At 30.3% G+C, this 14,688-nt stretch overlaps 2 protein-coding genes across 4 annotated transcripts in view; one reads left to right on the forward strand and one right to left on the reverse strand.

Annotated features, from left to right (window-relative positions):
* The first annotated feature begins 456 nt into the window (after window positions 1-456).
* LOC143045274 (beta-lactamase domain-containing protein 2-like) lies at window positions 457-8,311 on the forward strand. Of its 2 annotated transcripts, none has more exons than XM_076217658.1 (8): window positions 457-692; window positions 1,047-1,245; window positions 1,769-1,960; window positions 2,243-2,342; window positions 3,293-3,521; window positions 4,380-4,537; window positions 5,117-5,374; window positions 7,883-8,311. In XM_076217658.1, exons 2-8 carry the CDS (start codon window positions 1,169-1,171, stop codon window positions 8,141-8,143), a joined length of 1,275 nt encoding a protein of 424 aa, XP_076073773.1. In that variant the 5' UTR covers window positions 457-692; window positions 1,047-1,168; the 3' UTR covers window positions 8,144-8,311. The 2 variants fall into 2 exon arrangements, with proteins under 2 accessions (XP_076073773.1, XP_076073772.1); XM_076217657.1 differs by having other exon boundaries at window positions 489-692; window positions 1,113-1,245.
* Window positions 8,312-8,919: 608 nt separating this feature from the next.
* Window positions 8,920-14,688, reverse strand: part of LOC143045275 (ras association domain-containing protein 2-like) — a 35,056-nt gene continuing 29,287 nt past the window's right edge. For both annotated transcript variants that reach the window (XM_076217659.1, XM_076217660.1), the window contains one exon: window positions 8,920-13,072. In XM_076217659.1, coding sequence (XP_076073774.1) covers window positions 13,012-13,072 — 61 coding nt within the window. In that variant the 3' untranslated portion in view covers window positions 8,920-13,011. The remainder of the gene's footprint in view (window positions 13,073-14,688) is intronic.

Raw genomic sequence — 14,688 nt, forward strand, 5'->3', positions numbered from 1 at the left:
ATGCAATGAGCGGAAACTGGACTAAGGCTTAAAAGATAAGAATGCATTAAAGATGTAAATTTCTTAACAAGGTTCAACTGATAGTATTTTTCAGACAATGTTGCTTCAACCACCAATACAACTGGCAACCTCAATATTTCAATATAGATTGAAATTTTGTAGTGACACAATATGTAAGATCAAAGAACCACATCCTGAGGACAGTATCAAGCCAGTGTTTATTTCTTTCAAATTTTGGAAATACTTTGACAATAATATTAGGTACTTATTTTACACTTCTATTTATTGTCTTGTATTCAGAGTTTGGGGTTCAAAATGTGATACTTAAAAATTTAATTAAAAGTATACTGTTGATTTACATAGTATCAGAGAGGAATCAAAGAGACTTACAAGTAAAAAACAAAAGCAACATTTTTATTAAAGGGAAGTAATTCAATCTGTTTTATCTCAAAGAATGGGAGATAACTTAATGTTTTTAACACATCAATGATATAGGAGAGATGATTTTCATTATGAGGAAACATTTAAGAGAGAATCAGAAAAAAATAATCGAAATGAAGTATCTTGATATAAAAGCTACTTAAAATCAACAGGTTGAAGTTTATATATTAATATTCATTATTGTGTAAACATAAATCTTATCTCAACATAAATGTGATAACATGTCCCAGATTTTAACCTCAACTCAGCTGGTAAGTCATAAAATGTTATTTTCATGTTTATGATGAACAAAATTTCTAGTTATAAACAAATTAGCAAAAATTCTCCAACTACAAATTTCTGCAGTCAGTAATTTTGGATAATCACTTCTGAAGAGGTTTACCTAAATTTACATGTTTAAAAAAAATTTAATCAGATATTGCAGACCACCTATAATAGTCGTCAAGTAAACCAAAATAGTTTAATGTATAATAATTGGTTTATATATTAGCAAGAATTTTTGTGATGTTAAAGTTTTTCAAATTAACATAGAATTGTTAAACTAGTGTTTAAAAAATCAATGCACGATCATTCTATAAAATAAACATCTCTGCTATTTATAACAGTGAAGAGGAAAAGGTTAGAATGTGGAATTAGACCTATCTGACATTACCCGGTAGTCTTTTTTACAGATTGAATAATCGTCATAAGGAGACTTATTTTCAAGATTTTACAGAAGAAGGAAAAGATGTCAAAACCTAGGCAACCTGTCCATTTAGATGGATTCGTTAAACCAGGATTTGAAAAAGTAAAAGATGTTTTCAGGTAAAACTTAAAAGACTAACATCAACATTCAAATAATAATAGAGGAGGGGCAGGACCTTTTTCGGGATGTCGGGATCGGGTGCTTTGTAAGCTTTGGATATCCAGATTGATCCTTTGGGATGCGGGAATTCTTTTTTCGAATTTCGGGATGAAAGGATTTAAATTTCTTCAAATTTGGGACCTCAGGATTTCATGTTTTAAAGCCCGGGATTTCGGGATCAGGACCCCTCAGACCCTCCCCCTCATAATAATATACTGTACCTGTATTTCTATGATTGGTCTGAATGAATGTAAAGGGGGTTTTACTGCACCAAATAAAGTATGCATATGAAATATAAAATAAACAGTCATTATATGGGATGCACAGGTGTGCAGTGCTCAATTGTAAAAATTACCAGTTTTTATGTCAGATTTCAATACTAGTGATTAATTTACTAAACATCGTCCAATTAGATGCTTTCTAAGCATTATTGGTAAAGTAAATTTTATTGAATTTGTTATTTTAATATTTATTTTTTTCTAGATCAAATCTTGAGACCCAGACTGAAATTGGAGGAACCTTTGCAGCTTATTACAAGGAAGAATTAGTGGTGAACCTTTGGGGAGGATATGCTGACCAGAAAGCTAAACGACTATGGAAGGAAGACACAATGCCATGTGTATATTCTACAACTAAAAGTGCATCAGCTGTTGTTATAGCACATATGGTAGATAGGTATGACATATTAAATACAGTGTCAGTACGATAAGAAACGCCCTTCAAAAAAACTTCACATAAACATCATTTATAATTCTCTTTGTCTGAACATTTTTCAAGTTAATTAAAGAAAAACATCTTTCTTCCTCTCTCTCAGCCACCCCATCCCTCCTCTCACGCACAAAACCCTCACCTCATGTACACACACATGTAACCCCCCCATTTTCACACATACCCACACTCTTAATAACATAAACAGTACCAACTAATGTTATCATATATCTAATTTGTCTTTTGTAGAGGATTACTAAGTTTCAGTGAAAGAGTCTGTAAATACTGGCCAGAATTTGCTAACAATGGAAAGGAAGATGTAACTCTAGAAATGTACCTTTCTAATCGAGTAAGACTGTAAAAAATATTACGTGCAGTTTAATTTATTTATATTAGCATATGATAATGGAGTTTCATTGATCATAAGAGCAAACTGTATGAATACATTGATAAAACAAGAATGTGTCCATAGTACAAATGTTCCCCATGATAAGATCTTTCTAATTTTAATGCCGAATTGTAGTTTTGACCCCAATTTCATGGTCCACTGAACATAGAAAATGATAGTGCGAAGTTCAGGTTAAAGTTTTTGGTCAAGGTAGTTTTTGATGAAGTTAAAGTTACATCAACTAGAAACTTAGTACACATGTTCCCTATGATATGATCTTTCTAATTTTAATTCCAAATTAAAGTTTTAACCCCAATTTCACGTTCCACTGAACATAGAAAATGATAGTGCGAGTGGGGCATCCGTGTACTATGGACACATTCTTGTTTTTGTATGATTTATGCATAAAATATTTTTGAAATTAAAGGAAAAAAAACCTTGACAAATAGTTGCAAACACCAGTTGCATTGTTGACACAAAATAATTGGATATTTGTATGCATTTATAATACTTTCAAATTTAAGGTAAGTTATGTAGCCAAATGGAAAGATTTATAAAGAGCTTGTAGGGCAGTATACACAATAAAATTTTTTTTAGAAAATACAGTGGCAAATATAACCCTTGTCAATATAAAAAAGAAGATGAGGTATGGTTGCCAATCATAGTCTTCATGAGAGACCAAATGACTCCGAAATTAACAACTATAGGTCACCATACGGCCTTCAACAATGAACAAAACCAATACCGCATAGTCAGCTATAAAAGGCACCTAAATGACAAATGTAAAATAATTCAAACAAGAAAACTAACGACCTAATTTATGTAAAAAAAAAATAACAGAAAAAACCCAAATATGTAACACATCAACAAACAAGCTTATCTTTTGATTAGATTGCATAATTTCTTTGTAGGCAGGTTTATCAGCCACCAATGAAAAGTTTCCAATGTCATTGATACTTAAAGATCCAGTCAAATTAGGTCATATCTTAGCCAATCAGAAACCGTTATGGAAGCCAGGAACAAACCATGGATACCATCCTGTAACCTTTGCCCTCTATCTTGATCAGATAGTTAGACATGCTGACCCACTAAGAAGATCTTTATCTCAGTATTTTCATGATGAAATAGCAAAACCATTTGGTAAGTTATATCTTTTCTAAAATTTTAGATGATCTTCACTTTTCTACCAATGTTTATGTCAAATGAAATTTTGGTGATCATGTAGAAGACACATCAATAAGAAAGCAACCCAGCAAATGATTGATGGATGAAAAGACATCTTTGTTTCTAAAAAATGAAAAGTGCTGTACAACAATCTTAATATAAACTATGTTGTGTATGAATTCAACAGATATATGTACATATCTGACACCTTGAACACAAATACAAAATGTTCATTGACAAAATGCATACAACAACAGTGACAATTGGTCGGTCAAGATAGGTCAGCTTCATTGTACCTTTTAGGAAGATATTCATATATAATTCTAATTCTAAAGTCAGGTGTCCACAGACAGTTTTTTTTTTATATTGAAATTCAAATACTGTGATAAAGTAAACATAAGAATATTGCAAAGAAGAAATTTCGCAAGAAGAAAGTGACTGTTCTAACACATTTGATCAATACTAGATAGGTTTCTTTTATTCTTTAATTGCAACAAAATGAAAGTTTTACCACAGAGTTGTCTCCTCTTGGTCAAACAGATACTTTTACTCATGAAAAATAATCAATGAATGACAGATTTCTCTTAGAGAAATTAAAAGGTCTCAGTATATAAACTACACAGGGAACAATAGCTATTTTATTGATTTAATGGGACACTGGGAAGACAAAAGTTTAAATACTTTGATCAAGAGGAGACAACTCTGTGGAAAACTTTCATTTTGTTTACAATCAGTGTTTTGCACTGCAAAAACTTTTAATTATTACTTTTTTTTTTACAATTGTTTATATATCATCTGTTATTTATATTGTTGAGTTTTATTTCTTGCCAACAGATATAGAGTTTTACATAGGACTACCTGAGGAGTTACATTACAGGACTCCAAGGATAATTATATGGAAGATGTTAGATGCTGCTTCCTATATACAGAATTTCAAGGGAGATCCAGATATACTGAAACTTACATCTCAGAGCCCAACAGACTTCAAAAGTGTAAGTCAATTCTGTTCAGGGGACACACAGTAAAATTTCAAAGATATATCCCCTAATTTATTGCTCTCCTTTGGGGATTAATTTTCTCCAGATTGCTCCTGGTAGAGATAAATAAAACTGACTGATAAACAGTCAGAACTTTTAACATCATTTTTATTTCAAGATTGATGGTTTATTGTTTGCTTTTTAAACATCCAGTGGACAAATATCATACTTATTCAGGATGTGAATTTATTTATTTTCATTAGTACCAATTTTAGTAGTTTGAAAAAATAAACTTGATTTTAAGAATTTGCAAAAGTTTGCATAAAAGCTATAGGAAATTTATAATTTGTTAAACATTTGTTGTCCATCTAAACCCTAAAAATCCACCAAAATGTTCAGAACATCAAATAATCAGGTTTTACCAGAATTAAATGTATAAACTGAAAGCTTAATTTTAGTGAAAATAACAATTTTCGTAAATGCTAGGTCAGCTCATCTCAACTATATTGAGCAATGATAAATAGCATAAATTATCCCAGATTAGGCTAACTTTATTTTTTATCATTGATCCTTGGACTTGTATGTTTTTAATAGGTGAGGACAATGAATGATCCAGATATAAAGAAATTAGCAGTAGGTTCTATATGTGGACATGGTACTGCTGCTGCTATTGCAAAACTACATAGCATTCTAGCCAATGGTGGAGTATATCAGGGGAAGCAACTCTTGTCAGAGGATTCTATAAATAAATTCCAACAAATTTCTTCTGGAGGTGTAGATTTAGCTTTCAGTATGGATGGTATGTGGAGCTATGGGCCCATGGTGTTTCCTATTGCAGAAACTGGTAAACCAGTGAGTATTTATTATTGTAAATGATTTTTATACGACCGCAAAAATTTAAATTTTTTGGTCATATATTGCTATCACGTCGTCGTCGTCGTCCGAATACTTTTAGTTTTCGCACTCTAACTTTAGTAAAAGTGAATAGAAATCAATGAAATTTTAACACAAGGTTTATGACCACAAAAGGAAGGTTGGGATTGATTTTGGGAGTTTTGGTCCCAACATTTTTAGGAATTAGGGGCCAAAAAGGGCCCAAATAAGCATTTTCTTGGTTTTCGCACTATAACTTTAGTAAAAGTGAATAGAAATCTATGAAATTTTGACACAAGGTTTATGACCACAAAAGGAAGGTTGGGATTGATTTTGGGAGTTTTGGTTCCAACAGTTTAGGAATTAAGGGCCAAAAAAGGGCCCAAATAAGCATTATTCTTGGTTTTTGCACCATAACTTTAGTATAAGTAAATAGAAATCTATGAAATTTAAACACAAGGTTTATGACCATAAAAGGAAGGTTGGGTTTGATTTTGGGAGTTTTGGTCCTAACAGTTTAGGAATAAGGGGCCCAAAGGGTCCAAAATTGAACTTTGTGTGATTTCATCAAAAATTGAATAATTGGGGTTCTTTGATATGCCGAATCTAACTATGTATGTAGATTCTTAATTTTTGGTCCCGTTTTCAAATTGGTCTACATTAAGGTCCAAAGGGTCCAAAATTAAACTTAGTTTGATTTTAACAAAAATTAAATCCTTGGGGTTCTTTGATATGCTGAATCTAAAAATGTACTTAGATTTTTAATTATTGGCCTAGTTTTCAAGTTAGTCCAAATTGGGGTCCAAAATTAAACTTTGTTTGTTTTCATCAAAAATTGAATAATTGGGGTTCTTTGATATGCCAAATCTAACTGTATGTAGATTCTTAATTTTTGGTCCAGTTTTCAAATTGGTCTACATTAAGGTCCAAAGGGTCCAAAATTAGACTAAGTTTGATTTTAACAAAAATTAAATTCTTGGGCTTATTTGATATGCTTTATCTAAATATGTACTTTGATTTTTGATTATGGGCCCAGTTTTCAAGTTGGTCCAAATCAGGATTCCATATCAAGTATTGTGCAATAGCAAGAAATTTTCAATTGCACAGTATTGCACAATAGCAAGAAATATCTAATTGCACAATATTCTGCAATAGCAATTAATTTCCAATTGGAGTTATCTTTCTTTGTATAGAATAGTAGTTGATAATATATGTTGGAAATTTGCCAGACATGACTATGATGTCATTTTCTATTTTTATTTGCCAATAACTTTATGTAAATAACTTCATTGGAAATTTGCCAATATAAAATGTTGCTGATGAAGCTTTTTTTCCTTATCTTATCTAAAATGTTTTTAGATAATGTATGTTGGACATTTGCCAGACATAACTATGATGTCATTTTCTATTTTTATTTGCCAATAACTTTATGTAAATAACTTCATTGGAAATTTGCCAATATAAAATGTTGCTGATGAAGTTTTTTTTATTGTTTTATACAATCACAATGTATATTCACTTTTACTACCAACCAATCTTTACCATTCAGTGATAACAAACACTTTATTTTACATTTTAATATTTTATGATGTATTTAAAAAAGTAGTTATTGTTGCAAACTCCATTAGAAATTTGAATTAATATCAGTTTTGGAAAAAGGGAAGCGGGGATGTGAAAAAAAAGGGGGGGGGGTTTAAATTTTTCTCATTTCAGATTTCATAAATAAAAAGAAAATTTCTTCAAACATTTTTTTGAGAGGATTAATATTCAACAGCATAGTGAATTGCTCAAAGGCAAAAAAAAAACTTTTAAGTTCATTAGACCACATTCATTCTGTGTCAGAAACCTATGCTGTGTCAACTATTTAATTTTAGATTTAAAAAGTTTGAAGAAGAAATCTTTAATTGATTTGTAAAATCTTGACATTTGTTTTGTGTAAAAAAAAACCATGAAATGTCAAAAATTTGATCACAGTCCAAATTCAGAGCTGTATCACGCTTGAATGTTTTGTCCATACTTGCCCCAACTGTTCAGGGTTCGACCTCTGCGGTCGTATAAAGCTGCGCCCTGCGGAGCACCTGGTTTATTTTATCAAATGTATATGACATCCATTTTCACATAACTAGTTCACTTTTTTCATTCTTTAATTTATGGGCCAGGTAAAACTTGCCTCTGGGTGCAGTATTTTCTTGCTGTGTTGAAGACCCATTGGTTGACTTTGGCTGGATTTTTGCTGGTCAGGTTGTTGTCTCTCTTTGACACATTCCCCATTTCTATTCTCAATTTTAATACTTGTCCAAATCTTTAACATGTACTTATAAAAGTTTGTATCACATGCTTTGACAACCTCCATTGTTGAATGTAGTCGTTTTTAATTTCACTGGGAAATCATGTAAATTCATTGCAACCAATATAATTATAAAATTTAATTGTTCAGTAATTTGTTTTAAGTTTGATAGTTGAACCTGCACATTTATTTCATTTCAGTTAATGTACATTTTTGGTCATGGAGGATATGGAGGACAGATGGGGCTTGCTGATACAAGATATAAAACAGGATTCTGTTATGCAACAAACTACCTTGATGCTTCATCCAGAAGTGGTGCCGATGATGACAAACGCTGGATATCTATGTATGAAACATTGTATGATTGTATTTACAAATTAGAAAATATTCCATGTAGTCAAAAAAGAAGAACATTTTATGAATTTGGTGCCTTTAAGAAATTCAAGGGGAGCAGATTATGATACATGTATAAATAAATTTAAACAAATGCCAAAATTATTTTATGGTGCTACATAAAGACAGTATAGTGACAGATGTCCATTCCTTTGCCTTTATAAAGGCGGTTATTGTTTGTGATATGTATCTTTGTATGAATTTATCAGCTGTGATATTAAATTTTTAAACAGGAATTGTTAATTGTGAACTAAATAAATTATAAATTCATACATTCCTAGCTGACACTTCATTCATTCATGCATGAAGGTCAACTGTATGAATGAATGGATGAATCTTTATTGCATTAGCAAAAACATTGCTTTAGCATAATACAAGGTATATTAATATATGACAAATATGACAGAATACAGAGAACAGTTAAATAAATAGTCCATGAGACAAGTTTGGAACAAATCAGGTATACCATGAAAGCAGACATCCACTTCATTTGAACTTTGGTGAAAAGGTGTCTCATTTGCAATCTAACCACTACAAGTTATACAGTTCTCTACTGACCCCCTACAGATCCATAGGGAGTTGGTAAAATCCATAGGGGTCAGTAGTGAATCCTTATGAAAAAGTTATCGCACACAGGACTCACCTACAGCATTTTGCAGTAAAATAAACAATGGAATACAATAACATCAATAGATGACATGAACCCCCTATGAAATTTACTAAACCTGTAACCATATAGGAAAACTGACGATCCTAGTCAATAAAGATCTAGTAAAGCACACCTGCCATTTTTTGATAGTAAATAATTCCACAACAACGATGTAATCAAATATTGAACAATTGATATTTTACTATAATTTTATTTAATATTTTTCAAAACAATGTATAAATGAGATTTACACCAGTTTATTGCATCCTGATTAACAGTTTAAATACTTAAATCAACTGATTAAACTCAACAGCAGTTTCCATAACAAATCTGAACACACATACAAAAACAATTCATATGGCAACTTATAATAAATTGTCTACACAAGACAATCTTAACAAACATATGTGCAAAAACTGGGAATTTTACGGAAAGAAATCAAGAGTATTTGTTAAATCTAAGCTCAAAAGCATGAACTTGTATTACCGGTAGTCATTTTTTTACTTTAGTGAAAAATTATAACATTTATGCAAAATAAAAATAAAAAAATCAGCTCTAAGGAAATCAACAATATAAAGTCATTTTGACCAAAGCCCAATATAGTTGACATAGAATTAATTGATTAATTTCAAAGAGTAAATCTAAAGTCAAATATAATTGTCCATCACGATCTTGTTGTGAGGTGTAAGTATTAAGGTTTATTGCCATAGATCTTCCAGCAAGTGATTAGACATGTTCTGATCTCTTGATAAGCTGAATACCTACTAATCCATGAGAATTTGATTTTATACATCAAATCCATATTATTTTATTTTTCGATATGCAGTATTTCTTTTTAACATTTTGATTACTAGTAAACACATAGTGTCCCCAGACTTTTGACAATGACATCAACATTTATGCATGTCATTGATTATTTTGATGCTTTTATAGTTAGTATATATATATAGCTGAAGTACATTACTTTTCAGGTCAATAATTTTTCTTTTTATTGTATAATTTCATAATAATTAAGTTTTAATTTTGCTGAAATGTTATAAAAGTTATTAATACTTCAATATAATTATAATAAATGCATATATAATCTTATACATAGACGCAAATAATTAAAATATCATTTTGATTAAACAGCTAACATAACTGAATGAACTCTTAATTACATGACAATTGAAGACTATCTCAATTAAATATGAGAACTGAAATTCAAAAATTCAAATATGATACTAAAAAAGATATTCAATTGCTTAATTTTGCAATGTCTGAAATATGATATGACAATCAGGAACAAAAATCAACACAAAATAGGAGAGGTGTTTTGAGGGGAGATTACAAAGGACGGAAAAATCCAAACTGTTTTAATCGTTTAAGAGATAAATGACACGATCTTTTGCTATACTTGAAATTGATAGTCCTAAGTTTGTAAATAAATTCTATAAGTTCAAAACTTACAATGTGAAGGACCAGTGATGAATCCATTTGATTCACAAATTTATTTTATAGATGTGAAAACTGAGAAAATATTCTAAATCACTACAGCTAACAAATGGAATGTCTGGTCTTATCACACAACTAAACAAAAACAAGTTACATCAGTGTAACAATCCGAGGATAATATGGATGAGTATAATGTGTATATACATAAATGCACATAATCAAATTTAACCTCAGCTTCACTTCACCTTCGTGATTAATAAGGTCAATATCATTATAGGGAATATTTTAAATGTCAGGAACATTTACAAAGAATAGCTAAGTCATATTCCTTATCTTTAAGCAGGGCTTTTGAATTATATCAATGATGAAAGCATTTCTGAATCAATACAAAAATATTTCAGGTTCCATCCCATCATTTGGATTTAATAGCCATATTTTTTTGGTTCTTTATGTTGGAGAAAATCTGTTTTTTTTTTTTTGTACGAGGGGGAAAAAGGAAAGAGACATTGTTGTCTCAGACCAAAAGTTAAATGAAACTTTGTTTTAAAACAAAAATTAGATAAAATCGCTGTCCTTCATGATTTCCTACAGTAAAGCAACTTAAACAATCATTATCTAAGTAAAGCTGAGGTAAACATTTCATTATGATTTAACTTTATAAGTTGTAAATGCACAAATAAACAAAATATACAATATAATAATCAGCATATAAAAATTAATTGGCACATATAAGTTAGTATTTTTATCATTTGATATAAATAACAAATTCAAATTTTCCCATATGAAGATTTCCCTATTTAGACTACAAAACTACAGTATAAATTCATTAATTCAAGTATTTTAATTGATAAATTTTCCATAAAAGTAAAAAAAAAATGGCATCTTCCTTGGCAATCTTGGCACAATTAAAAACATTTAAATAACTAATTCTACAATTCCTTTCAGTAAACAAAAAAAGTTGTGTTCACAATTTAACACTAAAAAATCTGATGAAGCAATGTACATTCCATCATCTATTATTAAAAACTTCTTTTTGATATACAAGTGTACTACTTTAATTAAACAATAACAAGATGCACTGTAAGCTATTGCTTAATAATTATACCCCTACTAGGTGTTGTTTACTCGAATTTTCTGCAAACAGGAAGTAAAATATCAAAATAACTGAAAGTAACTTAAATATGTCACACAGTATTGAATAGCATGAAACTATGACTTGTAGTTGTTGTGAAAAATGTGTATTGACACACAGACAGAAAAGATGTAAGCCAGTGAATTCCCCTCGTTTGGAGCCAAGTATGAATGGAAAATGTATAACATTTAAACAAGTCTATTGTAAGCGAATAAATGATGATAAACATGAATTGCTAGAAAAAAGATTTCACAACCACAGAGAAACAAGGCACAGTTTAAAAAAATCTTATGTTTTCTACAAATGTACACTCCATAGACATGACAGCATTTATAATGGTTTGCATGATGAAGACTATTTATTTATACAAATCTTGAAATACCTTTAAATCAAGACAAAATAAATATGGTTTCCCAACTTTGGGTAGCTTTCATATCAATTCTCTGTTTAACTTAGATATATAATTAAAAGCAATGTTTCATTATATATATTTAAATGCAAGTAATACAGACTAGAGTTTTTACCATTAAAGCTATAAAACCCACTTGGTATTTGTTATTAACATGGAATTCATGGATACAGAATATGATTTTGTTTTTATAAAATGTGATATGTAGGAATACCAAAAATGCCTTTTACAGCAAAATGCCTGGAGTGTGTAAGTAAACGTAATATCTTTGACTAGTTTGTTTGTTAGCTGAATCGTGAAACCATTATAACTTAATGGTTAACTATACTACCCTCCTTTTGAAGTAGTCAAGTCCTACAGTCAGAAAGATTTGTTTATCTGACGGGACAAGTCTACTGTTGAAGGAGGGTAGTATACCTCAATTAATAATGACTTCACAGTTAAGCTAGCAAGCAAGCTAACCAAAGATATTACCTTTATCTGCAAACTCTATGCATTTTGCTGTAAGCATTTTACAGAGTAGCATGATGTTACAAAAAAAGTTATTTTTACCTGAGACCAGTTTTTAAAGCATTTCGTAAGATCAGGTATATATAACACAACAAATAAAATCAATGAATATTCATAAAAATACAATTTTAAATAATAAGCATACATGTATTGTTCTTATTAATATGAATATACTGAATACAAATGGTTTTAGTTAAAATAATCATATAATTAAGTTGTTGAGGAAAGTCATTTGAAGTGGACATTTTTATTTTAGAGTAAACTTTAAGCTACAGTTAAATATAACATATCGGTATATCAATTCAATTATATCAACAAAAAATATTGTTTTAAATTATTTGTATATGGAAATAATGGAAGAAATATTATGTTAAATTATTTATATATAGAAATAATGGAAGAAATATTATGTTAAATTATTTATATATAGATATAATGGAAGAAATACACATTGTAAATTGATTGTATGAAACTTAAACAGTTTATCTGATGTTTTTATACATATTAATAAGCTTTTACATGACAATGTAACCATTATTATACACTCCAGCACTGGATAATAGGAAGAGTGTGCATTTGCAAGGTAACAGCAGTTCAACAAGATGCCTAATACTGGTGAAATATTGGATACATTCAGTTTTCAAATCATCATGAGCATGTTAAATGTCGTTTTAAGTTAACATCATTTTAAGAACAACTATTCAATAAATCATTCTCAAGTAGGTCTATTTTTCTTTGCTGTTAGCGCAACTTGTTACTGCATAAAAGTTCTATGCCTCACTGTTATTTTAAATATTCAACTTCACGTTTTCTCAGATAGCTTTTTCATTTCTTCTTTGAGCCTCCTCTTTGCTAATTCAAATCTACAATAAAGAGAACATTGATTATATAGTTATCATACAGGTGAAAAACAGCTAAGTTTAGGGTTGTAACCTTATACCTAGACCTTATAATAGAATTCAATTTTCAATACAAATCCCAAGGTCGCGGTTCTCTTTAATACATTCCTAAATCCTCTACAGAAACATGCTTGTACTGTTCTTAATTCTTATGATAATCCTATGGTTGAATGACATCTCTACTTTTCACAGCCATGCTTGTGTAGAATAATAATTTCAATATGGCATTCCACAAAACAAAATTTAGAGTTTATAATATTGTATCGACATCTTCCTATTGTTGAAAACTACACTTTTACCTCTAGATGATTTATGATTTTTTTTATGCCCCCACCGTTTTGCAAAGGGGGAATTAAGTGCTACCCTTGACAGGTCCTTCCTTCAGTCTGTCTTTCTGTTCGTCCTTCAGTCCATCCTCAAAGTCTTTTCACATATTATAAGCTAGGTTGAGTGGGAACATTTATACACATTCTTTTTTTACTTGTTATTGGATTGCTTGTCTCATGGAAGTACATTTGTTTACAGCCATGTTTAATTCATTATCGATTTCAAGTTTTTTTCCAACTACAAAAGTGCTAGTACCAGTGATTTTTAGTATCATGCATCCACCAGTATTCATGTACCATATTACCAATGTTATTTTAACTGATCGGGCAGAGCTTAGGTTTTAATTTGCATAAGGACAGTCTATTTGAAGATGTGTGTGATAATGATGATTGCCATTATAATTATTACTGATTTCTAATCACCTATCAGTGTCATCAAAGGAATTTACAAAAGAATTACTGGACACTTCATTGATGAGTTTATCCTAATACGCCTATCTATAGATGGACTGGTTTTTTATGAGCGAACCAGTTAAACTCCGCCCAGTCAAGTGAAATAAATCGAGTAATACATTACTGTGGATTCATTTATTTTTCGTGGGTACAAATTTCGTGGTTTGAGAAAAACCTGAATTTTGTGAATATATAATTTTCTAGTTTTGGCAAAGCCTGCATGTCGTGTATTCCCTTATGCCAGGGTTTTTTAATTTGTTGGTTTACGGAAATTTTCCCATGAAAAAGTCAGGTCGGTCAGTTGGAAAAAAAATCAAAAATTAAATCTTTCAAGACAGAAAAATATGCAAAAAAAATATATTTCACCTGTCTAACAATATGTTTGGTATGCTATTTTGAAATCTTTTCTTAAATTTGAGTTCGATGAAATATTATTGCTAGCTGTCACTCATAATCATCGCATGACATCCTCTAAAAATTTCCCAATTTTTGTTCACGGACAAAACAAAATGTAATGGTCATTTCACAAACCAGAGTGAATAATGATCATAAAGCACGAAAACTGATAAAGAAAAAATTGCAAACACGTCATACGAAAATAAGTTTCAAAAACGTAATAGACTCGTCCACTTGAAAAACGAGCATATCGGGTTCATGAGTTGTCATGCATTCCTGTTTTAATAATATCCAATTGGACGATATTTAATTTTTTATTATCTATGAAACAAGAAAAAACCAAATGATTTGTTTATACTTAGTACTTCAACTTGACGTCTTACACGTTTGGACAAGTCCATTTTC

Source organism: Mytilus galloprovincialis, chromosome 9, assembly GCF_965363235.1.
Source record: "Mytilus galloprovincialis chromosome 9, xbMytGall1.hap1.1, whole genome shotgun sequence".
Taxonomy (NCBI): Eukaryota; Metazoa; Mollusca; class Bivalvia; order Mytilida; family Mytilidae; genus Mytilus; species Mytilus galloprovincialis.

What these genes read in the sequence shown, in the direction of transcription:
- LOC143045274 (XM_076217658.1), top strand. Translation starts at nt 1,169, where the DNA reads ATGTCAAAACCTAGGCAACCTGTCCATTTAGATGGATTCGTTAAACCA. An exon ending in AAATGTACCTTTCTAATCGA is followed by an intron (nt 2,343 to 3,292) that starts GTAAGACTGTAA and finishes ATTTCTTTGTAG; the next exon opens with GCAGGTTTATCAGCCACCAA. An exon ending in GCCCAACAGACTTCAAAAGT is followed by an intron (nt 4,538 to 5,116) that starts GTAAGTCAATTC and finishes TGTTTTTAATAG; the next exon opens with GTGAGGACAATGAATGATCC.